General features: G+C 42.4%; 1 protein-coding gene across 1 annotated transcript in view; it reads right to left on the bottom strand.

Annotated features, from left to right (window-relative positions):
- Window positions 1-25533, bottom strand: part of LOC114550669 (cyclic nucleotide-gated cation channel alpha-3) — a 30195-nt gene that overhangs the window by 1920 nt on the left and 2742 nt on the right. The window contains exons 2-7 of the mRNA XM_028571428.1: window positions 17179-17281; window positions 17015-17039; window positions 5419-5472; window positions 5122-5220; window positions 2210-2266; window positions 7-96 (exon numbers count right to left, since the gene is read on the bottom strand). Coding sequence (XP_028427229.1) covers window positions 7-96; window positions 2210-2266; window positions 5122-5220; window positions 5419-5472; window positions 17015-17039; window positions 17179-17281 — 428 coding nt within the window. The remainder of the gene's footprint in view (window positions 1-6; window positions 97-2209; window positions 2267-5121; window positions 5221-5418; window positions 5473-17014; window positions 17040-17178; window positions 17282-25533) is intronic.

Genomic DNA, 25533 nt, shown 5'->3' with positions numbered 1-25533 from the left:
ACTCACGGTTCTTCCTTTTTAGCATCTTTCTTGTCCTCTTTCTTGTCATCTTTCTTATCATCCTTTTTGGGTTCCTCTTTCTTGGCATCTTTTTTACTGTAAATGTCAGAAATAGGCAGGTGAGTCATTCAGTAGTGTCAGAGAGCCTCAGGAGGGCGCTGTGACACAGTACAGTCATGGAAATGTAGACCAAGGGTCATCAACTACATTTTTCTAAGGGCCAGAATTTCAAATAAAGAAAATAAAATTGATTTATACCTAATACGCCTGTCACTTCCTTACTAAATTAATGCTATATTGTTTTACATGTATTAGTGTGAACAGACTGCTAAAAAACATGGAAAAATCCACAATGATAGGCTACTTAACTAGAAAATGATCTCAGAGTAGGAGGCAGTTCACTGAAGAGTGATGGAGAAAGTCTTTGATTACGGAAAGGTCATTCACGTGCATATAAGTAGCCGAATGGACTTTTTTGGTCTGACTTCAACTGAGATAACCTGTGTGATCAGCAGGGGCTTGCTGTGTGGGGAAAGGGACAGCTTTTGGTGAAGTAACATTACCTAGAAAAAGTTATATCAGTAGCTAGTGGCTCATAGTTTATACAGTTTAATAAAAGTGTTGTTTGCTAATTTTTTTTTTTTCAAATGACAGGCAATAAATAATTTAAAACAAATGAAATGAAATGAATACAATCAGAACAAAGAACAAGAACTCGCTACTATGTACATGTAATGGTTTTGCCAGTTCTCCCAGTGTTCTCCGTCATCCCTTTCTTTTACATGAACACTGTGAATCAGAAAAATCCCTTATGGACTTCACAAGAGCATCAGAGTGTGCTCTGTGAACTTAACTCTCTTGTTCTTACATAATTACAGGATTCTCCCTAGCTCACTTCATATCTGTAATATTTCATTGCATTAGTCACATGTATTCAAATGTAAATTGACATTTTATAAAAGCAGTACTGCCCAAGGTAACTTTGACATGTAGACTGCAGGGGCCAGGGATTGAACCACCAACCTTCCAAATGGTAGATGACTGCTTTACCATCTGAGCCATAGCTACCCCCTCCACCAAGGGCTTTCTCCAGAGCCACTGAAGACATACAACTGTTTAATTACTAGTAAACTGAGCTCAAAATCAGTGCAGTGTTCCTTTAGTTTAAATTGTCATGCACATATTGATACAACTGAATACGAATTTAACTTAATTTGAATTTGAATGCACTGGTTTTAAAGTTAGTTTTTAAGATTGAATTTTATCTTAAATTACAGTTGCAGGCCCACTGATGGCAAGGTCAGTCTGACCGACACTTTGGTCAAGAATGAGAAATAATCAACTACCGAACAGATTGCATTTGCTGTTGACCATGAACCCTAACCGTTTTAGGGACCCTATGACCTTGACTCTGTTACCACTATGATGTCATGAAGCTCCTCTTTGATAAAGCTTATAGTTAGGGCTGGCCCAGGTTTGTCTCGGACCAGCTCTTAGTTATGCTGCTATAGTTTTAGACTGCCGGAGGACTTCTTATGACACACTGAGCTCCTCTCTCCTCCTCCCTTTTCTATTTGTGTGCATTCGTGTTCCATTACTAACTTAACTCCAGGGAGCTTCCTCCCTGGAGTCCTTATGCTATATATCATTATGAATCATATTTCTATATATCTGTATGTGTGTCTCTGTGTCCCAACCGGCAGCGGCATATGGTAGCCTACCAAGAGCCTGGTTCTATCTGAGGTTTCTGCCTCTTAAAAGGACGTTTTTCCTCACTACTGTTGCACTAAATGCTTGCTCTTGGGTGGAGTTGCTGGGTTTCTGTAAATTATAGAGTGTGGACTAGACCTAGTCTATCTGTAAAGAGTCCTGAGATAACTTCTGTTATGATTTGACACTAAAATTGAACTGAATTTTACAATTTTCATTTTACCAACTTTTACCTTTTTGGTCCATAACAGTCTAAAAATCTCATGGCTGGACTATTTTCCTTTTGTTGTTCATTTTTCCAATCAAAGAACAAAGAACACTTTGATGTGACAGTCACATTTCATGGAATTGAATTGGCTCTAATCTGAAAGAAGTGAATTGGCTCTAATCTCTTTACATAGTGTACACATATACTGCAGCAGATGGTACACTATCTCAATTTAAATGCAATCAATTAGTGTGATTAAGGGCATGTAAGAGGATTCATATATCATCTTACCCATCATTGTTGTTGCAGTTGTTCATGTTTTGTGCAGCCAGGGCTAGCTGACCATCACTGGAAGAGAAACAAATGATTGCATATATTTGTGACCAAGACATATAGTAACTCAACTCAGAAGAATGTCAAAAAGGTTTACATCAGTCTAAAGCAGTGGTTCTCAAACTTTTTTCAATAATGTACCTCTTTTGAATTGTTTCTTTAAGCCAAGTACCCCCTGACCAGCGCTAATCATTTTTGGTAGAACAAAAAGTGTATATAAACAGGAACCGTACAGTGCTGTCAGCGATAGATTTACTAAACAACAGCTTTGTAACTGAAAAAACATTTAAATGCTAATGAGAAAAGGAGATAAAAACTGTAAAAAAGACAAAAACTTGGAAAAAGATGGTAGAAAGAAGGGAGGAAGTAAGGCAAGAATAGGTCAAAATAGTATATAATAATAAAAACAGTGACATAAGAAGAAAAAAGCGAGAAACTTGTTAAAGTAGGACAGTAGAAGAAAGGAAGGCAAGATTAGGTCCAAAGAAGGTGACACAAATGTCACATTTTGGAAGGAAAAAAAAATTCTACATAAAGAGGAACAATGTTCTGGACAACTTACTTGTAACTATTAAACATTTTGTTAAATATCTCACGTACCCCCTGCAGTCCTCCAAAGTACCCCAAGGGATACACGTACCCCCATTTGAGAAACACTAGTCTAAAGTATCTGCTAGCAATCATGAAGGTAAACCTAAACTGACATAAAACTACCACTGCACTCATATGGAGCCCCATAGGCAGGCAATATTCTGATGTTTTGCTTGCTAGTCATAAATTATATCCTGATATTTTTTCAACAAATTAAATAAGCTATGAAAAATCACATCACACTAAAAAGTAAAATAAGGTTTAATTCCAAAGCACATTTAAACAAAGCTTAAGCTGACAAAGTGCTGTAGAAAAAAGCACTAATGTGCTGTATAAAAAAAACATTAAAAGAAAACAGAAAGAGAATATACCAACAGAAACAACAATCAGCAATTCACAACAAAAACTTAATTATAGACATGATAACAGATTGAGGTGTGCTAAAAAGGCCGATGAATAAAAATGTGTCTTTAGCCTAGATTCGAACGGCAGCTGGTTCCACAGTTGTGGAGCAGCATCTGAAAGGCTCGGTCACCTTTTAGTTTTAGTCATGATCTTGGGACATACAGGAGAGATATGTCGTCAGATCTAAGAGACCCCGGGTCTGAGTGCTAGTGAATAAGATCTGTAATATAAGATGGTTCCTGACCATTAGGAAACTTGAATGCAATCAGCAAACTGATTTATTTGACAAGAGCTCAGAATCAAATATGATGCCGACTAGAGGCTGTAGGTAGTCCCTAATTTTTAGTGGGAGAGTGTAAATTCTCAGCGTAGAAGTGACAGGAGATGTATTTTCTAATAAGGTTTCCAAGAGGTAGCATGTACAGGCAGAACACAAGTGGACCCAGGATGGAACCCTTAGGGACACCATATGTGTCATGGACAGTTCAGGAGGAAAATGAGAATGTCTTAAAACTAAGATATGATTTAAACCTGTTCAATGCTGTACCCTTAATGCCAAGTAAAAGATTTGTCCCTTTTAACAGAGCTGTTTCATTGTTGTGGAGGGTATTAAACCTGATTGAAAAGGGGGTCAAGCATGTCAATAGTGTTCAGAAGTGGTTGTAGTTGTAACAGGACATTTTTTTAAATAAATGACAATTTTGAGATGGGTTGAAAGTTGTGTATTTGACATCAAGGTTATGATGAACAATTGCATGTTTAAAACCTGCAGGGGCAGTGCCAGTGGCTAAGCAGGAATTTGTGATAGTTTGAATGCTAGGGCCAATTATATTAAATGTATCCGTTATGATATGTAAGTGCACAACATCATGGGGGCAAGTAGTAGATTTCAATTGCATAACAATGTCCCTCAACGTAGACAAAGAAACCAGTTCAAATTGATTAAAGTTAGATAGGCCCCCTAAACAGTGGTGCTGGGTGTCAGGGAGAGGACAGAATTGAGATCTAATGATCTTAATTGTTTTGTTAAAAAACTTCAGCAACTTCTCACAGATGTCTGTGGATTCTTCAACAGTGTCACATTCAAGGAGGGGCTTCTCTGAATTGCCTTTACTGAGGCTTCTGACATTCTTTTATTCCTTATACATTTCCTTACACCTAAGTCAAGTCAATACCTAAGTTAAAGAGCATCAATCCAGTGCCACAGTGTGCCAAAACAATCCCAGGCTCAGCTCAGGTACAGTACAATAGGTGTTCAGTGGAAACGCAATATGTTATGCAGGAAATGTGAATGCATGGCCACAAAAGTACAGAAATCACTTTAAAATACTTTGCTCTTACTGTCTCAGGGTACAGCAGGTTGTTGTAATGAAGTCTTAATAGGCTCTCTCTCTCCATCCTATCCTATCTCTCGCTCAAAATTAACATCACTTGCTATGTACTTGTGTGTTATGTACTACATACAACCTTGTGACACTTGTGTCAGGGGGAACATGGCTTGGATTGCCTCTATTTGTACATCACTTTGGACAGAAGAGGTGCCATATTCATGTGAATTGTAAACAGGCTTGCCAGGTTTAGAAAAATATGCCTGGAACCAAGAAAAATAAGTGTCTTTAGTTACATCAATAGGTTGTGCACCAAGGCACTCTGTAAACATTTCATTCAATGTCATTCAATATAATTTTTTTTTTCAGCTTTAGCTAAATCTAATGGTGACTACAATAACAGGCTGGGTGTAAAACCTTAATGTGTTTTGTATACTGACTGACTTTAGTGTGTGAGTATGGAATGAAAGATGGCACTAAAGTCTAAGTCAGATCCTCCAGCAGTGTGGTCCTGGGCTGAGATGTGCTTGCAAGTGTACAGCTCACCTGCTCCTGCTCCTCATGTTGTTCTCTGTCCTCTGGCTGCTGAGGCTGGACTCTGCAGGCCCAACTCTACTCCTCCCAAAGTGCATCATGTGTGTCAGCCTTGGGAAAGAGATATAAATCACCTACATTCTTTTATCAGCACATACACACGAACACAGGGTAGGAAAAGATGGGCATAATAACATCTGTAAATCATGCATCAGGGATTTGTTTAAATTAAGGACATGTGAGTTGGTAGGTTGTATCAATTTAATATCAGTTCACTATGTACATTATCTCTTCATTAGAGAGACTCACCTGGACACCAGTCCTGTCCCCACTAAAGATGTCTGATCCTGGGTGTCCATCAGCCTGAGACATGGAGCAGAAATGTTTGATGAGCTCACAGTCACAAGGTCAAACACAACAAAAAACACAGGTGTTTAGCATGGGAATGTGTGTTAGACCAGTGCCAGTCAGAAGGTTTGGCTCCATGGTTTAATTATTTAGAAGGAAAAATGTCTTTGTCTATGGATGTCTTTGTTTATGAATGTCTACTAAAATGCTACAGACATCAACATTTTTCAGAAGGCTTTGCTAGTCGTTTGCACTTTGCCTGAAATACACATGAAAGAGACATGAAGGTGCTTAACAGATTGTTGCCCTTTTTCAGAGGGCTCTAAATGAGTCCTAGATCGATAGAGACTTAGAGACAAAAGATAGTTCTAGAGCTTTCTGTTTTAGGTAGCGTTATGCCCACATCATGTATTGCCCAGATTAAGTTGTCTTTAAGCAAATTATTAACACAATATACATGTTATTCCAGCAGAGGAGTGTTGGGGATGCCACCCTCTAGTCTGGAAACCACTGCTCTAAAGCCACATAAAGATGATCAGTGGTAAAACCACAGGAACATAGTTTTGGCTGACTGTGCCATTGTTATTCTGTAGGGAGAGCTGTGGAGACAACGGAAGGTGGCGCACCACTCAAAATTGCCACCGAGCGCCGCGCTTGTTGGTGATATTTTAAAGCGCAACCAATGAGATAAGGAGGTAGCCAAAATCGATTATGTATACCTGGGGTGTGCTTTGCCTCTGAAGTCTCTGCATTATGCTCTGTGCCATATGTTGCATGTTTACTGCTAAACATGTATAGGTGGCTTTAATGACAGAGAAAACTTCAGCGGTTAAGACGAACTTTAATGTTGAGCCACTATACCCTCTCCCTGAGACGAATAAGTTGAGATGCACTGGACAGCGTTCCCTTGGGTTTTTTGGGTTGACCAATGGTGTGTGTCCATTTTCAGCGTCATTTCAGCGCTTCCTAATTATTTCTATGGGAGCAGCCATGAAATGCATTCTGGTAGCGTCGCTGTGACTTTGGAGAATGGCGTAGAGTCACCAGCTCCTCATTTGCATAAAGTTGAATCTAGCCAACTTTATGCAAGGAGGAGCGTACGGCTGAGACAGTTCAACACAAACATAAAAGCTACAACACAAACACAAAAGCCACAACACTAACGCAAAAGCTACAACACAAACGCAAAAGCTACAACACAAATACATAAGCGACAACAGAAATGAGTGTGTTGTTGAGGAGGAAAGTTCTTGTATGATTGAGAAGTGAAACATGGTTCCTGGCTAATTATGATTACTGTCACAATGATGTTCAATATATTTTTTATTTTCATATGTACTGTATGAAGCTACAGCTTTAACGTTATCTAAACTGCGTCCAGTGCTACGTCTAAAGTCTATAGTTTGTCGTGTTTAGTAAAGCTGTTTAAATCACACAAATATTATATCCCACTGTTACATGCTTGTAACTTGTGCCTATTACAGTGTTACACGGGTTGGTCTGAATGAAATAAACCCAGAATTTTAACCATGACCTTGCTTCGTGCTTACTACTGGAAAATAAAATAAGTAAATAAATAGAATTCAGACTGTGGACTCTTGTGTTTACACTGTATTTAAATCCATGTAAAAAGGTTTGTTCATAGACCGTATATTACCATTTGTACAGTTTATGGTTTTGTTGCATGTCCTCAGTCTTACCTTACGAATAGGCACACAAACACACACACACACACACACACACACACACACACACACACACTGTCCTTGGTAGCCTAAATGGCAGAGTACATACATATGAAAATACAAAGATATTGAACAACATTGATTATTTGTGACAATCACATAGCAACAGTTATCATAATAAGCAAGGAACCAGGTTTCACTTATTTCTCAAAAAGTTGGGAGGAAATTTAATTGTTTCCAATCTAGCATATCTATCCATTTTACAACTTTTACGACAATACCACATAACAATTATGTACATACAGTGTGTGTGACACGTTATTGTGATTGTTGGTTTCTAAAGTTTGATAGATGGTGTTAAAGCTAGAATGTCCTCTTATGTGTTGAGCAAAAGTAGGTAATTTTATCTTGATGAAAATAATTTATAATTTAATAATAAATATTATATTATAAAACTGTAATCCAAATATTGAATTTTATAAGCTACACAAAAAAGTAAGAAAATATAAGAAAAAAGAGGATCCTGCATGTTAAATTGTGTTCGGTTACAGTGTAGATGTAGGCCTATTAAACGTGGCCATCATTACCTAACAGCCTCTCAATTAGTAAAGTATATTAAAACATCTTTTGTTCTTTATCTCACTGTCAATATCTTTACATTAGTCATAACCTGTTCATCAAACGTTCATACAAATGTCTTTATAAAGTTGACACAGTGTGTATACATGAGCTAAAAGAACACAAGAAATAGATGCTGTAGGCAGATGATACATAACTACAGTTGCAGTAAAGTCTAAGGAAGCTACATAGCTTGTGATTTAAGTGTATGTAGACTGTGTATGTACGTAAAAACCTGCAGCTTGCAGGTTCAGAGGTTCCATTCCCAGACCCTGAGGAGAGCACCAAACAGGTAACTACTCCAGTGTACGGAAAATGCTGGTTTTGATTTTGTGACAGCTAACTGACAGACAGTAAAACAGCTTCTGTATGTGTTTAGTCCCATTAGCTGAGCATGTTTCTTAGCACTGCTAACTCAAATCCTTCTGTCCCAGATTACATCAGCTAAAATTAGATTTTCAACCTGATGTAACTTGTTAAGCTCAGGACTTCAGAGCAGTTTTTTTTCTTCTTGTAATCACACTGTAACAATTAAAACAATCACTGTCTACTTTTAAATGTAGTTTACCTGAATGTGAGTGATGATGATGAGCAGTTCAGACAGTGAGGAGAAGTCGTGGTGAGCTCTGCATGAATCCCAAATTGCTCCTTATTTGTTCTTCCATTTTCACATCAAACATGAGACTGACAGGCGAGCTCAGTTCAGTTCAGATATATATAGATCCTGGAGTTAATATCTGTCTTCAAACTCAAGTGTAAGGAGCAAACAACACTTATGCTTTTCTGTGGACAAGATCTTGTCCCCCTGCTGTTGACGAGTTCCTTCTGTTTATCCAATCTGCACCACCTCAGAGAATGAAGGGAGGAGGAGGAGGAGGAGGAGGAGGATGAGGAGGAGGAGGAGGAGGATGAGGAGGAGGAGGAAGAGGAGGAGGGAATCATTTTCTATGCTTTTAAACTACAGTACATGAGAATCAGCCAGTGTGAGTTGGCTTGGAAATAGAGCTTTTATTTAAAAAAAAACCCCAAAAAAACGGAAAAAAGAAATAGAGTTCAGTGATATGGTAGACTATATCAATTACATACAAAAAATATTGTCCTGGATTTTGGATTTGGATTATAGTAAATAATAATACAGTTTTCCTTTGTTGGAATTTAAATGTTGCTATATGATTTCTGAGCTTATTTCACTGCTCCTACCTTAATATTCAAAAGTACTCAAGACAGACATTTTGTTTTGACACTCATGTATTAATACCCCTTTAGACCTCTTTGTATGATATCATTATCTTAGATGAAGAATAATTTTACGGGCATGTTTTTTTTTGTATGGTTTTTACAAGTATCACAGGATAGATAAACGGGACTGAACGGGAGTTGAAACTACCTTACTTATTTATATCCCTTCCAGTCTAAGTAAATCCTCTTAGTGTGTGGACAGCTAAAGTGAGACATCAGACTCCACCTCCAGCTCTCAGAGGGGAGCAGGACAACCCCCCCTGCAGCCCTAGCTAATAGCTAATCTCGCCTCTGCTACTGCTTCCCTCAGCCACCTGGACTCTGAGCTCTGTGTGTAACAGCTGGGAGCTGCTGTGAAAGTGAGAGCAGCTGATCAGTTAGAGGCGCAAACACAGTGTGACAGGCCACAGGCAGAGAATACATCACATGGTTCATCAGTCGGTGCAATGGTCTTCTTCAAGATCACTTCTTCTAATTTTTCTTCTCAACTAGTACAGTGCCTGTTTGGAATGAGCTGATTGCTTGGCCTGTGGTATTGCTGCTTGTAGAATTCTCCAGAATCAAATTGTACCCCAAAATTTCTTCCAGAAGGACCTAACCACTTAATGTGCAACTCCACTGTATAGCCTATTACTGACTTACAGTGTTACATCAGAGGAAGACATTGTACTACTACATTTACCTGACAGAGAACGTTGCAGATTCAGAATTTAATCACAAAATATCAAAAATATAATAGAGTAATCAGACATTCATTTCATGGACTCATGGGTTAATCAACCACCAGAACCGGACCGAGTAGCTTACAGAGACAATCTCACATTTAGCTGGACAACTGTAAAGGCCGTTTTATGGTTGTGCGTAAGCTCCACGCCATAGCTACACCGTCGCTCCTACGGCGTTGTGACCCTTTCGGAGTTCTGCGTCGGGGTTGAACTTGTTTCTTTGCAGCGCGGTGCATTTCACCGCCAGAACACTAGGGGGTGTGTGGTTTCCGGAGGGTCAATCGCAAAGCCGGCATGTGTGTGTGTGTGGCCAATAAATGCTAGTGAAGTCTTGCAACTGCAACGGCCATAGTGGGATTCGTAATATCACTTACGGTAGTGCCTTTTTTCCAAGCTTTTTCAACAGTTACAATGTTCCTGTCAGCAATCTTCTTGTGCTCCAGGAAATCGAAGAAAAGTTTGCTTGGTAGCCTAAATCCAGCAATCATGCAACGTTGGAAGCAGTAAAAAGTGAACCGCAGTCAAAGCCGGGAAACCTCCCCCACCCCCACTGCTGTACAAAGCATGTCAACAGCCTGCTGTGTGCTGCGTTAGCAGTTTTTTTTTTTACGTACATTTTTTTCCTCAACCTTTGTTGTTCCGCGGTTTAGTTTTTAATATCCAATGATGCCCAAATTGCTCCAAATGCTCCAACATCCAAACCCCAACTTCATTGGGTACCCAGGAAAAAAGATTAAAATTGAAGAAGTAGATTGGATGTACAGTTCATGAGATATTTCAACACATGTCTCGATTTATTTATATATATATATATATATATATATATATATATATATATATATATATATATAACATTATGTAGCCAGATAGAGGGCTTGTCAACGACCACCTGGTGGCTGGGTTTGCCACGGCCGGGTTTGCCGTGCAGCACACAACCCTAAGAAGCGATGGGGCACCTCCCCCCCTCCATCCCAGATACTGTGGGAAGTGCTGCAGGAGTATAAGGTGAGGGGGTCCCTTCTCAAGCTACATCAAACGTGTGAGCTGTGTCTGGGTTCTCAACAATAATTTGGATTTGTTCCAGGTGGGGGTTGGCCTCCACCAGGGCTGCAATTTGTCACCAATCCTGTTTGTGATATTCATGGATATCGAGGCTTAGTTGTGGTAGAGAGGGATTGCAAAACCGCTGCTTTTTGCAGATGATGTGGTTGTGATGCAACCCAGTCTCACGGCAGTTCGTGAAATGGTCACGTTATTTAATCTATTAATTTGTTTTCACGGGGACGTTTTTGTCGTTTTTTTCGTGGTGACCAGCACGAAAATGTAAATGTAAATGGGAAGCACATGTCATGGTCACAGCACGACTACGGTAGTGAGTAGTATGAAATGCTGAAAATCTGTTTAAGGAGGTTGGTTGGGGTGGTGGGTGGGTCAAACAATTCCAGACTTTCACCCCGGATGCTGGCGATCGCGTCCCGCGTGTGGCGTTTTGTTTCCCTGTTAACCGTCCCGTTATTGTCGCGCATTCCCTGCATCCTTTTCCCCGTTGTTTTTTTCCTTAACCCAACCTCCGCCATCCCGTTATTGTCGCGTGTCCCCGCGGCTGTGTCCCAGCTTGTGAAGCGTCCTCCCCCGCGGCCATTTCCCGGCGTGTGAGGCGTCCTCCCCCGGAGTGTAACATTTGCTTTCCCCGTTAATCTCCGTATAGACCATTTCGTGCTGGCCACCATGAAAAAAACGAGAAAAACGTCCCTGTGAACACAAATCAATAGATTAAAAATATATAGACTATTTCACGAACTGCTGTGAGACCGTGTTGCCTGATGGCACGTGACATTGAGCACTCACTGGCTCAGTTCACAGCAGAGTGTGATGCAGCTGGAATGAGGATTAGCACCTGAGGCCATGGTTCTCAGCAGGAAACCGATGGAGTGCCTACTCCAGGTAGGGAATGAGTCCTTACCCCAAGTGAAGGAGTTCAAGAATCTTGGGATCTTGTTCGCAAGAGAGGGGACAATGGAGTGGGAGATTGGCCAGAGAATTGGAGCTGCAGGGGCTGTATTGCATTCACTCTACTACACCGTTGTGACGAAAAGAGAGCTTAATTGGAAGAAAAAGTAGCCAAAATGGGTTTTCTCAGGAGCGTGGCTGGTGTCTCCCTTAGTGCTAGGATGAGAAGCTCATTCATCTGTAAGGAACTCAGAGTAGAGCCGCTGCTCCTTTGAATCGAAAAGAGCCAGTTGAGGGGGTTTTGGCATTGGTAAGGAAGCCCTCTGGGAGCCTCCCTTTAGGGAAGTGTTCCAGGCACGTCGAGCTGGGATGAGGCCTCGGGGAAGACCCAGGACTAGGTGGGCAGATTATATTTCCACACTGGCCTGGGAACGCCTCGGGATCTCCTAGTCAAAGCTGGATAAGGTGAGTCAGGAAAGGGAAGTTTGGAGTCGCCTGCTGGTGCTGCTGCCTCATCGACCTGACCACGAATAATCAGATGAAGATAGATAGAGAGAAAGAAAATTAATAGTGATGGCCAAATGAAGCTTCGTGAAGCATTTTCAGGTCTCATATCTAAAGCACAGAACATCATCATGGTTTTAAACACGTTGGTAACGTTGTGAAACAGTCACATTTTGGTTATGTTTAGGCATGAAAAACTACTTGGTTAGGTTAAGGCACCAAAACTATTTAGTTAAGTTTAGAAAATATTGTGGTTTTGGTTAAAAGCATGTAAATTTGTTACGTTACTTCACTTCTGGTTACGCATGTGTGGTCTGTATAGTTTTATTTTCAAACGGACACAAACCCCGGTCTCCTAGGTGAAAATCCACCCCAACCTACCCTATCTCCTTACCCAAAATTTGGCGCTCTTATACTTCGTCATTAGCTAGCATGTAAGCATTTCTGCCAAGCCAGTTTGACAAGTTCAGTCTGTCTTCAATTTCATCTTTTGTTCATAATTATCTGTAGGGATTGCTTGGAAACCTAAACGCTGGCTCTGGATTCTTACTTGGATAATTTGAGCAGAAGAACGCTGCTTGTGGTTGGTCATGACTGAGAGGTAAATGTATGCTTTATGCTTTTAACAGTACTTTGATATTAATCAGGGCAGCATTCAGTCCAAAATGGCACCCACGCTGTTAGAGGCTGTTGCGCTAAAAGAATGATTATTATCTTATTATAACCTCTTTGATATGATATACATTAATATATTAATCATGTTAAATTCTTTGGTTTCCTGTGGACATTTTACATTTTTGCTGCTGTGCTCTGATTTAAACTCTTTTGTCAACCAATTCATTTAAATTTATTCAATTGAAGTGTACCAAATTAACATGTTGAATTGCATTGTTTTTCCCTAAAAATCTTTCAGAAAAGAAATTAATATTGTTGTACCATGAGTGCAACCTTTTGGTCCAACCTACAGTATAAAGTTATCAAACATTTTCTTATTTTAAAGATTATTTTTTGGGCATTTTAGGCTTTTAATTTCACAGGACAGATGAAGACATGAAAGGGGAGAGAGAAGGGGAATGACATGCAGCAAAGGGGCCACAGGTTAGAGTCAAACTCTCGGCCGCTGCGTCGAGTAGTGAACCTCTACATATGTGCGCTTGCTCTACCAACTGAGCTAACCCGGCCACGTTATCAAACATTTTAAATAAAATACATACCTCTCTCCTATTCTATCAAATAATATACATTGTATACAGTATGTTTTCATGTGTGCCATTGAGGTTGGACTGCAGCCATACAGTAGAGTCAGATTAGCTGCTGTAAATGAGATTAGAGTTAATCTGTTGATGCGTCTTGTTGAGGGGATAGAGAAGACGTGATGGATCACAATTCACTCTGATAAACACCTGTTGAAGTGGCTGGTGCTGATGCTAGCGCCCCTGGCAAACGGAAATGTGTTACAGCCCAGTCAGGGAACAAATACATTATTGTGTTACAGTTATTGTAAACTATGGTTAATAATTACGGAATGTTCTTTAGGTTTTTTCTGTTAAATGTTTTTCGGTTATTACGGTGTTATGTATATAATTTATCTTAAATCTGTAGTGTTAGATATATTTAGTCTAGATCAACGGAAGCACATTTCCAAGATAATTGCCTGACATGTCCCTCACATTTCGCTCTCTGTGTGTTGTCATTCTCAATCTATGTTCGCTTTGGGAAACAACAAACTTCGAACTAGCAAGCTACACGCTGAAAATGGCAAGTTTTTAAGTAAATTTGGACCGTGCAACAAGGCAGGCTTGCATGGTTCTTTCGGGGGAATGATTGTAAAGATTTACATATTTACAGCATTTACTATCCATCTGGGACCGAGGACCAGGATTTTGGGACTGATATGAGAGGATTGCAATGGACACACGGCGATACACTGATTAAAGCTAATTAAGTTTAACCATGTATCCAGCTAATTTAAATAGCTCATATTACTGTATTGTGTAAACGGTTAACAGTTAATTTAATATTGTATATGGTGTTTTCTTTTGCGGGGTGCAAATGTTCCACCAAAACAAGTTCCTTCCAGAGACCATTTTGCAGAGCCACCGTCACTGCGTCTGGAATTTAGCCCCTCCCTAGATGATTGTAGCCTCGTGAGACCGTAATGATCTCGCAAGCTCCAGTTTTCCACTAGCAGATCAGACTGGCATCTTGAGATAGAACAAATTTGGAGCAGTTAGCCAAACGACCGGGCCAATCAGCGTTGGTTTTGAGGTGGGTTTAGGTGGTGATAGACAATGGTTTATCCAATCAGCTAACCAGTTTTTCAGACAGCGGTAGCCCTAATTCTGTTAGCTGCTCGCTAATGCTTTTTTCTCTTGGATCCTTCTTTTGGAATATGGACCGGGAAGCTGAAAGGGTGCCTTTTATTCGTAAATTCTCGTTACGCAAACGGCAAATATCCTTTATCGACATGTTGCCTGCTTGCTGAGCTAACGAGCTACGCTTTGCCTGCAGCAGCAGGGGCTTGTGGTTGTATTTTCATACGCTTCGTTGATCTGATTGGTTGATTTGGCCCGTCTATCACCAACATAGGTGATAGACAGATGGTTTATCCAATCAGCTAACCAGTATTTTTGCCCCTTCCCAAAAGTTCTCCAACGGAAAGTTCCCAGATGGATATGCCGAGCAAATGCGAAGCAATCCATCTGGCGGAGTCAGGTTAAGACGATTGTGATTGGTTTGAAGAAATGCAAACAACCCAGAGTGTTTTTTTCTCCTATCCCAGAATGTATGTGTGGTGTATGCAGACCTTACTCAATAACACTGTGGAAATAGGTTTGCCAATGCACATTTCATTTAATTTATCTAATAATTTAATAATCATGCTGTTTTCAGTGGTATTTAAGAAGCAACTTAACACTTTAGCTTGAACACGCACCCTTGACAAATAAAAGAATGCATTGGAACCCTGACAAACCAAGCTGTTTTCACTCCAAGCTCATCACAAACGGATGCTTGGTCAGTGCCCCCTGGCCCCTATTTTTCACTGGGAGTGTCTGTGCTGCGTTCCGACTGCGTCACAGTCGTTTCCGTCCTCTGCCACGCGCAATATGGAATAACGCCAAGGGCTCCTGACTAAGCATGTTGAAAAATGGCGCTACAGGGATACCCAGAGTGTTAAAAAGTGATGCAAAGAGGTCCTGACCCAGCATGTTGGATAATTATGCCAAGAGGTCCGGACTGGACACATTGTGGCTGTGACTCAGAGGAAGAGTTGGTTGGCCCTCAACCACAAGTGGTTTGATCCCCGGCTCCTCCATCCACATGTCAATGTGTCCTTAAGCAAGACACTGAACCCCAAGTTGCTCCCCGGACACCATATGTGGCTTGGTTGGCGGCTTAGGGTTAAATGCAGAAATAGAATTTCACTACATTGTACTTTAAAATTGTCTTTTAATTGTGAGTCTTTTAATTTGTTGGCAGTGTCCCAGGGTATGTCATAGATATGTCACAGATTGTTGAGGGGTCAGGAGGACAGACTGTGTGGATTTTCTGTGCGAAAAGAAAATTAACTTGTGTTAATTTGTGTGTTGTGATTGGGACCAGTATCAATAGTGTAATAAAGGGATGTTATTCAACTCTTTGACATTTGTCACATATGCAATGAATGATGGTGTACTGCTCTGTTTGCAGCCTCACTGAATCTTGCCTGCAGGGATCAGATCTGTTGAATCTGGTCTCCATGCTGCTCATTTCATGACGGATGGAGGTACCCATAGATAATCACCGGCCCCATGTGCATTTATAATTGCTTTGCTGCTCTGGATTCAGCTTGTTGTCTCCAGTGTATCCCAGGTTGCACTGCTCACTGAATCACCTCGCTGTCAGGATCATGGGCATTTCAACAGATTGATTTACTACTTTGTACCATGAGACTAAACCTTTCTTTTTTCAGAAAACATAGGGTTTAATAGAACAGTATGCAAATAACTGCTTGCACAACTGTACCATTGTTTGATATGAAGAATAACACAACAATTTTGGGTTGCAGTGAAAACTGCAAACTCTAGGAAACAATAATTGTACTTAAAGGGTAACTTTACGTCCAAAAACTGCTTGTTTTGCCACTAACATACTCAGATTAATTAGATAACTTCCCTGGTCATATTGTATTTAACAATATAGGCCAAAAAAATAACAAATATCTATTTCTTTGTAATTTTGTAAAAAACATTGATCAAAATTCAATGATGTCTTCTTTCTGTAAAGAAAAAAATCCTGTGTGCTTACGGAAGCTAGTACCAACCAATTTCAACCCATAATATCATGACATCCACCTGTCAACCAATCTGCAACTGTTAGCAGCACAGAGCAATGAGCTACATCAATACTACAGATTCATTAGCTAACTAGTAACAGCAGTGACAGTGGTTGCACTTGCCATAAGTGTATTTGTGTACTTTGGTTTAGTGTTCTGCCCCTTTACAATATGCGTGTGGTTATTTTTAAGGGAATGATGCACGTTATGTTTTTTCCCAGTTCATTTACCCTTTTTTTTAAGATTATGTTTTGGGGCTTTTCCCTTTATTATAGTGACAATGGAGAGACACGAAAGTGGGAGAGAGATGGGGGATGACACGCAGCAAAGGGCCGCAAGTTGGATTTGAACCTGGGTCGCTACAGGACTCACACATGGGCCGAACGTTCTTACCAGGTGAGTTAGAGGTCGCCCCTCATTTACCATATATATATATAGCGTATCATCACTGCTGTGGATGTTTGTTCAACAGCGGTCTGAACGCACTGATTGTCTGTTACCAGAATAAAACGACAACTTACCTGGGAATACTGGCCTGTGGTGTCACTATATAACACAACACAATGCAAGATCACACCTGTTACACAAGGTGAAAACAAAACCAGCCATCGTTTTTGCAGCTGCTAACAATGTGAAAATAATGTACAATTTTTACTGGCTCCTTGCCAATGCAGGCACATTCTACATACAGATGAATGGAGCTGCTGCTCGATGACGGCGGCCAGGTGAGCAAATGAACTGGCAGCATGAGCCTTTCCTGAAATCCAAGGATGCTTTACACAAGTAGCCTACAGGGGGACAAAAAGAAAATAGTAGGTTAACACAAAAATGGACTGAAAAGTAATAAAAACTGGGCGCTAAATGAAAGGGGAACGTAATTTCATGTAGGCTACTGACGTAAAACCACGTATTGCATTGTTAAGTTAATTTATGAATGAAATAGACAAGTGACATACCTATCTAGGAGGAAGAGGGACAATTCAGGGTCGGATTTCAATCCTTTACAATCCCGTTATTGTCTCCAGCTGCTGAAAGCCCGACCGAGGTTGACAGGTATTCGCCGTCTGTCACCCTCCCTTTTAGCTTTAAGTCGTTTAATTTTCATTTTTTTCTGTGATGTCCCTGTCCCTTCTAAAATAAAATTAAAATACAATAAGGCCTATATAAAGAAATCTCCTGCTACCTATTCACAAGGCTTTTCCAGTGTATCAAAATCTGTGACCTATCACAATGTGTGACTGTAGAGCTGTTCTGCCTGCCGTAAATCATTTTGTGACTTGGCGGGAAAAATCGGACACGGATAAAGGCATTAATAAAAACTATATAAAAAATAGCGTTATTTTTACTATTAGTCTCGTTTGCTGCTACATATCATTTATGATCGTCAGATGGAAAATTAAACAGTTTCAGAAACATTATTTTAGTTATCATAGTTATTTTAATATAAAAGTCTATCTCTGTAGGGATTCTTTCCATAATGTTGTCAGACATTTATAATTACAACTTGAGCCTGTCAATGGCAAAAACAGCACTATTAGTGGATGAAAATTGACCATGCGCATTAGCTCACATTGCAGCCTGGTTCATGGCTGCCGGTTACAGCATGCTTGCTTAATATTGGACAAATTTCAGAGATTTTTGTTTACATTTGTCATGATGATGTTCTGTTTCCTGTTTTATTTTGAAATCTGTTTTCTCCCTTGTTTTGTCTAGTTTTACTTCCTGTCTTTAGTTTCCCGCCATTGTCTTATGTGTGTCACATGGCCCTTGTTAGTCCTTGTTACCTGGTTTATTTAGTCTCTGTTCTGTCTTTGTCTCTTGTTGGTTCATGGTGGCCCAATGGTTAGCACTGTGGCCTCACAGCAAGAAGGTTCTGTGTTCGAATCCAGGTCATTCCAAGGCCTTTCTGTGTGGAGCTTGCATGTTCTCCCCATGTTTGCGTGGGTTTCCTCCGGGTGCTCCGGTTTCCCCCACCATCAAAAAAAAAAAAAAAACATGTACTCAGTACTCAGTACTCAGTTCATGCTCAGTTCTCAAGTTCTCCTTGAGAACTGAGCACTGGCTCAGATCTGGAGTTGGTCCCCGGGTGCTGTCATTGGCTGCCCACTGCTCCCTTGAGGGATGGGTTAAATGCAGAATGAATTTCGCTACGTGTATGTGACAAATAAAGTACCTTACCTTAAATTGTATTCTGTTGCTGTGTTTCCTGTTGGATGTTGTCTCTGTGCTGTCGTGGATTCTGTTTTTTGTGCCGTGCTGTTCTTTCCTGTTGTGGATTAGTTTTTCGTTTGTTCCTGCCTGGCTACCTTCCTAAGGACACTTTGTAAGGATCTTTTTTTTGTTTGTTTAATAAATCACCTCTAACTCCACTTGGGTCCAAGCCCAGTCTTTCCTGACAAACCGTGACAACATTAGTCAGTTAGACACCAATCCATGGGAAATGGGGTCATTGGAATGCTGAAACTAAACTTTTTCAAGAATTGGTTAAAAATCTGTTATTCTGGATGAAGATAAATTGAACCATCACCTTATCGTGGTGGAGAGGTTTGTGTGTCTCTGTGAACCTGAGGGCTGTGTTGTCTGGAGCTTTGTGCTCCTGGTAGGGTCTCCCAAGGCAAAGTGGTCTCAGGTGAGGGGCCAGACAAAGAATGGTTCAAAAACCCTATGAGTGATCGAGGTAGAGATGGAGTGACCCTGCCGGAGGAAGCCGGGGCCCCGTCTGGAGCCAGGCCCAGACGGCGGGCTCGTCGGGCGAGCGCCTGGTGGCGGGTTTGCCACGGAGCCCGGCGGGCAAAGCCCGAACAAGCTACGTGGCTCCGATCTCTCCAGCCCATGGGCCCACCACCTGTGGGAGGAACCGCTGGGGTCGGGTGCGCTGCCAAATGGGTGGCAGTGAAGGTCAGGGGCCTCGGACGGACCAGACCCGGGCAGCAGGCGCTGGCTCTGGGGACGTGGAACGTCACCTCTCTGTGGGGAAGGGCCGGAACTGGTGCGGGAGGTGGGCGCTACTGGTTAGATCTGGTGGGGCTTACCTCTACGCACAGTCTCGGTTCTGGAACCGTACTCCTGGATAGGGGTTGGACTCTTTTCTTCTCCGGAGTTGCCCAGGGTGTGAGGCGCCCGGGCGGGTGTGGGAAAACTCCACGAGCCCCGGCTGGCGCCGCACGTTGGAGTTTACCCGGTGGGCCGAGAGGGTCGCCTCCCCACGCCTGCGGGTTGTGGGGGGGAAAACTCTGACTGTTGTTTGTGGATATGCACCAAATAGGAGTGGAGTCCTGCATGGGGCGCCAGTGGGGGACTCCATTGTTCTGCTGGGGGACTTCAACGCACACGTGGGCAATGATGGAGACACCTGGAGAGGCGTGATTGGGAGGAACGGCCTCCCTGATCTAAACCAGAGTGGTTGTTTGTTGTTGGACTTCTGTGCTAGTCATGGATTGTCTATAACGAACACCATGTTCGAACATAGGGATGCTCATAAGTGTACTTGGTACCAGAGCACCCTAGGCCGAAGGTCAATGATCGATTTCATAATCGTTTCATCTGATCTGAGGCCGTATGTTTTGGACACTCGGGTGAAGAGAGGGGCGGAGCTGTCAACCGATCACCATCTGGTGGTGAGTTGGGTCAGGGGTGGGGAACACTCTGGACAGACCTGGTAAGCCCAAACGTGTAGTGCGGGTAAATTGGGAACGTCTGGAGGAGGCCCCTGTCCGACAGACTTTCAACTCACACCTCCGGCGGAGCTTTTCGTGCATCCCTGTGGAGGCTGGGGGCATTGAACACGAGTGGACAATGTTCAAAGTTTCCATTGCTGAAGCTGCGGCAAGGAGCTGTGGTCTTAGGGTCTTAGGTGCCTCAAGGGGGGTAACCCACGAACACCGTGGTGGACACCGGTGGTCAGGGAAGCCGTCCGACTGAAGAAGGAGTCTTTCCGGGATATGTTATCCCGGAGGACTCGGAGGCAGTTGCAGGGTACCTAAGGGCCCGAAGGGCTGCAGCCTCTGCCGTGAAAGAGGCAAAGCAGCGGGTGTGGGAGAAGTTTGGAGAAGACATGGAGAAGGACTTTCGGTCGGCACCAAAGTGCTTCTGGAAAACTGTTCGCCACCTCAGGAGGGGGCGGGGAACCATCCAAGCTGTGTACAGTAAGGATGGGACACTGTTGACCTCAACTGAGGAGGTAATAGGGCGGTGGAAGGAGCACTTTGAGGAACTCCTGAATCCGACTAATACGCCCCCTCTATGTTAGAGGCAGAGCTGGAGGATGACGGGGATTGTCGTTGATTTCCCAGGCGGAAGTCACTGATGTAGTCAAACAACTCCACAGTGGCAAAGCCCCGGGGATTGATGAGATCCGTCCAGAAATGCTCAAGGCTCTGGGTGTGGAGGGGCTGTCCTGGTTGACACGCCTCTTCAACATTGCGTGGAAGTCTGGGATGGTGCCAAAGGAGTGGCAGACTGGGGTGGTGGTTCCCCTTTTTAAAAAAGGGGGACCAGAGGGTGTGTGCCAATTACAGGGGTATCACACTTCTCAGCCTCCCTGGTAAAGTCTACTCCAAGGTGCTGGAAAGGAGGGTTCAGCCGATAGTCGAACCTCGGGTTGAGGAGGAACAATGCGGATTCCGTCCTGGTCGTGGAACAACGGACCAGCTCTTCACTCGCAAGGATCCTGGAGGGAGCCTGGGAGTATGCCCAACCGGGTCTACATGTGTTTTGTGGATTTGGAGAAGGCGTATGACCGGGTCCCCGGGAGATACTGTGGGAGGTGCTGTGGGAGTATGGGGTGGGGGGGGTCTCTACTCAGGGCCATCCAATCTCTGTACGACCAAAGTGAGAGCTGTGTCCGGGTTCTCGGCAGTAAGTCGGATTTGTTTCAGGTGAGGGTTGGCCTCCGCCAGGGCTGCGCTTTGTCACCAATCCTGTTTGTAATATTTATGGACAGGATATCGAGGCGTAGTCGGGGGGGAGGGGTTGCAGTTTGGTGGGCTGGGGATCTCATCGCTGCTCTTTGCAGATGATGTGGTCCTGATGGCATCATCGGCCTGTGACCTTCAGCACTCACTGGATCGGTTCGCAACCGAGTGTGAAGCGGTTGGGATGAGGATCAGCACCTCTAAATCGGAGGCCATGGTTCTCAGCAGGAAACCGATGGAATGCCTTCTCCAGGTAGGGAATGAGTCCTTACCCCAAGTGAAGGAGTTCAAGTACCTTGGGGTTTTGTTCGCGAGTGAGGGGACAATGGAGCGGGAGATTGGTCGGAGAATTGGCGCAGCGGGTGCGGTATTACATTCAATCTATCACACCGTTGTGACGAAAAGAGAGCTGAGCCAGAAGGCAAAGCTCTCGATCTACCGGTCAGTTTTCGTTCCTACCCTCACCTATGGTCATGAAGGCTGGGTCATGACCGAAAGAACGAGATCCAGGATGCAAGCGGCCGAAATGGGTTTCCTCAGGAGGGTGGCTGGCGTCTCCCTTAGAGATAGGGTGAGAAGCTCAGTCATCCATGAGGAGCTCGGAGTAGAGCCGCTGCTCCTTTGCGTCGAAAGGAGCCAGTTGAGGTGGTTCGGGCATCTGCTAAGGATGCCCCCTGGGCGCCTCCCTAGGGAGGTGTTCCAGGCACGTCCAGCTGGGAGGAGGCCTCGGGGAAGACCCAGGACTAGGTGGAGGGATTATATCTCCAACCTGGCCTGGGAACGCCTCGGGATCCCCCAGTCGGAGCTGGTTAATGTTGCTCGGGAAAGGGAAGTTTGGGGTCCCCTGCTGGAGCTGCTCCCCCCGCGACCCGACACCGGATAAGCGGACGAAGATGGATGGATGGATGGATGGATAAATTGAGTGAAAAACCTGGGGATGAATCAACAATCGGCTGTAATATACAATTAAGATCAAGACTGAATGCTGGCGGTTGATATAGCTTGGCTGTTCCACAAACCAAACTGAAAACTAAGGGTGAGTTTTCGGTCACGGCCCCTTGGCTTTGGAACTGCCTTCCTCTCAGTGTGAGATCGGCTGATTTCACTGCAGGCTATATAAATAAAATTCAGTATTTCAAACTGACCTTGCTTTTGTCATCAATTCCCAGTACTGCTGATGTGTTAACAAGCTGTTGACAGCCAGCACTGATCTGACTAACCAATTAAATTCATTACAGCCTCAGTGGCAGTTCTGTCGGTCTCCCCACAGGACCATTGTGTAATGGCTGCTCCTGTGTTACCCAACTCTCCCTCCTCCTTAACTGCAGACACGTGCTGTGCCCCAGATCGGTTCAGTTCAACTCCGCAAAGAGGACAGACTAGCCTCACAGACTACTAATGATGCTGACAAGGTGGAATATTTTTTTCCACTAACTGTGATCAACATGTTCAGGCAGCTACTAACAGAGTTTATGTTAACTAAAGAGTTTATGTCTAGCTTCCAATAAGAGCAACAGTGGTCATCTCTTTAGAAATGGTCGGAAAATTCAACAGGTGGAGAACCCCTCTTTAAATCAACAGCCAGGAGCTATACCATTACGGGAAAATCCAAGGCACTGTTAAAGGTATAATATGCAGGATTTTACTAAAACACTATATATATATATATATATATATATATATATATATATATATATAGAGAGAGAGAGAGAGAGAGAGAGAGAGAGAGACTGAGAGAGAGACTAACACAAAAGTAATACCTTTCAATCATCACTTATGACCTACTAGAAGTATGTGATGGTGTCTGTATCTGCAGAGAACATGCCATCTGGTCTTTTTTTCTTATTTTGCTGTGTGGAACGTTTATAGGAGTCAACTATTTCAAATTCATTATTATTCTGCGGGCCAGACTGAAAGCTTTGGTAGGCCGGATGTGGCCTGCGGGCCACCTGTTGACAATCACTGCAATAAAGTATTTAATTGAGAATTATTCACATCATGCAGTGACTTTTCATTGATTTAATTCAACTGATATTTATGAGTAACTGATGACCAGCTAATGCAAATACTTAGGAAGCAGTCACATGATATTTCCTGATTTCAAATCTTTTACAAGAATTGTCTGACTGCTCCATTAAACAAATCTATTAAAGTAAACATCCCAGCAGAAATTACTAGGGGTGGGACGAGACAACCAGCTCATGAGACAAGACACAAGATTGGGTTCACATATCGAGACGAGACAAGATTTTAACACTATTTTACTGGAAAATTAGTCCTTTATTCAATCGAAAGTCACAAAATGAAAAACGAGCACTGACAGGTTTTGCCACAAACTCAAATGGCTGGCTCCTCTCCTGCATAACTGACAGTTACAGTAATAAGTTACTTATTCCATATGTATGGAGGAGAGAGTCTATTCACTCAGAGAACCAAGGTTACAACATAACCAAGTGTTTTTTGAGACCAAATTTTTTGTACTTGATTGTATTTGATCAGTGGGGATTGACTGTTAAAAAGTGTTTAGATAATTAAAGGTATTTATTTAGAAGTGGGCTGGCTGGGTAGCTAACGCTAGCATGCTATTCCACCAAGCTTCCATGCTTCATAAATAAACCGGACAGAGTTGTCCCTCATCTGGCGATAGAAACCCTGTTTTCACTGTTCTGTTCGCTCGGAGCTCCAAATGTATCCGTCACTGCAACAATCACTTCGTGATGCAAGAGAGCACATATGTGAAGTTGCAGTGACGGATTCGAGAGGTTGTAATCACTGAGTCATGGTTGTGATGGAAAATGAACCTGAGTTAAAAAAAAAAGTATACAAGTAAATGTTGCATTACAAGTTTGCAGCTCATCAGTCATTGTTTTCATGTAAATATCAATCTACACATTTGTGAATATATTTTTCTGTGACTTCACATTCAGAAAACAGGTGTGTGAACATTTTCTACAAGTGCAAATTTTAACATAGAAGTTCAGATTTTTTTTACAAGCTCTCATGTTTTTTTTTTTCTTTGTGTGACTTCAAATTCAGCATTTAACATCAAGTTCAGATGTTTCTGTTCTGCAAGTTCTCACATCATATTCTACAAGCTCTCACATTTTGCACCATATTAACCTTCATATGTCTCGGCCAAAAGAGAGAAAGAGAAAGAGAGACGGTGTCTACGAGTTTTACAGGCAGGTTTTGCAAAAGTAAACTCTGAGTCAACTTTGTTTTCTATGGGTTTTCTATGCTGCTGCTCTACACGTTTGTACTGATATCTCAATGAGAAATCTTGTCACGTTTTAATCTCGCAAGACATCGTGGGGACGACACACCTCTAGAAATGATACATATGACATACCACAGCATAAAAATTACTGTTTGTTTGGTTTTTTTATGGGTTTGAGAATCCTTCCAGCTGGAGAATAGATCCTTTCTCCACTCTTGTCAGCTACTGTTGTCTGCAGAATGACCAGGTTCATGTAATTTGATATATCTGATGCAGCACTGCTGCCCTCTTGTGTTCAGGTAAGTTCAGAAGTAATACAAATATATGCTCATCTATGAATGGATGGGCCCACGGATTGTGTTTCTTCTATATGAAACCTTTTTCACAGCAGTCATTTTGACATGTCATAGCAGAATCCCCAACAGTTTTAGAGTGAACTCAATAGACTGGACCCCAGAAGAAAAAGGCCTATACCCATGGAGGCCAAATCAAAAAAGAGAATTATGCTCCGTTCTAAAGGGTGGTATTACAAAAGTGAAAAGAAACTGCAGCAGTGTGTGTTTCCAAAAGCAGCAGCAAATCATGTGCACAACGTCAGAGCGTGTCAGGAACAAATCTACCAAAGTTCCCATGACAAAGGGACATCCCTGCTCTGTCTGCAGATGACACGCCCCGCCCCTCCTCCGGCCACCTAACTACACAGAATCTGTGTGTCACATGATAGAGTGTAATCAGTACATATAACCTTTTGATGGTTGACAGTGTGTGAATGAGATAGGGGCCAGACTACTACGTTCCTCCATCTTATCAGATTATGGTGTGTGTGACACTGCTGACATTAGACACATCCTCACAGTACACACGTGAATATTTTTGAATGAATAAATTAAAATGTTTCACCACATTCATG

This window comes from Perca flavescens, chromosome 24 (assembly GCF_004354835.1).
Source record: "Perca flavescens isolate YP-PL-M2 chromosome 24, PFLA_1.0, whole genome shotgun sequence".
NCBI classification, from domain to species: domain Eukaryota; kingdom Metazoa; phylum Chordata; class Actinopteri; order Perciformes; family Percidae; genus Perca; species Perca flavescens.
This window is presented reverse-complemented; position numbering and strand designations above follow the sequence as displayed.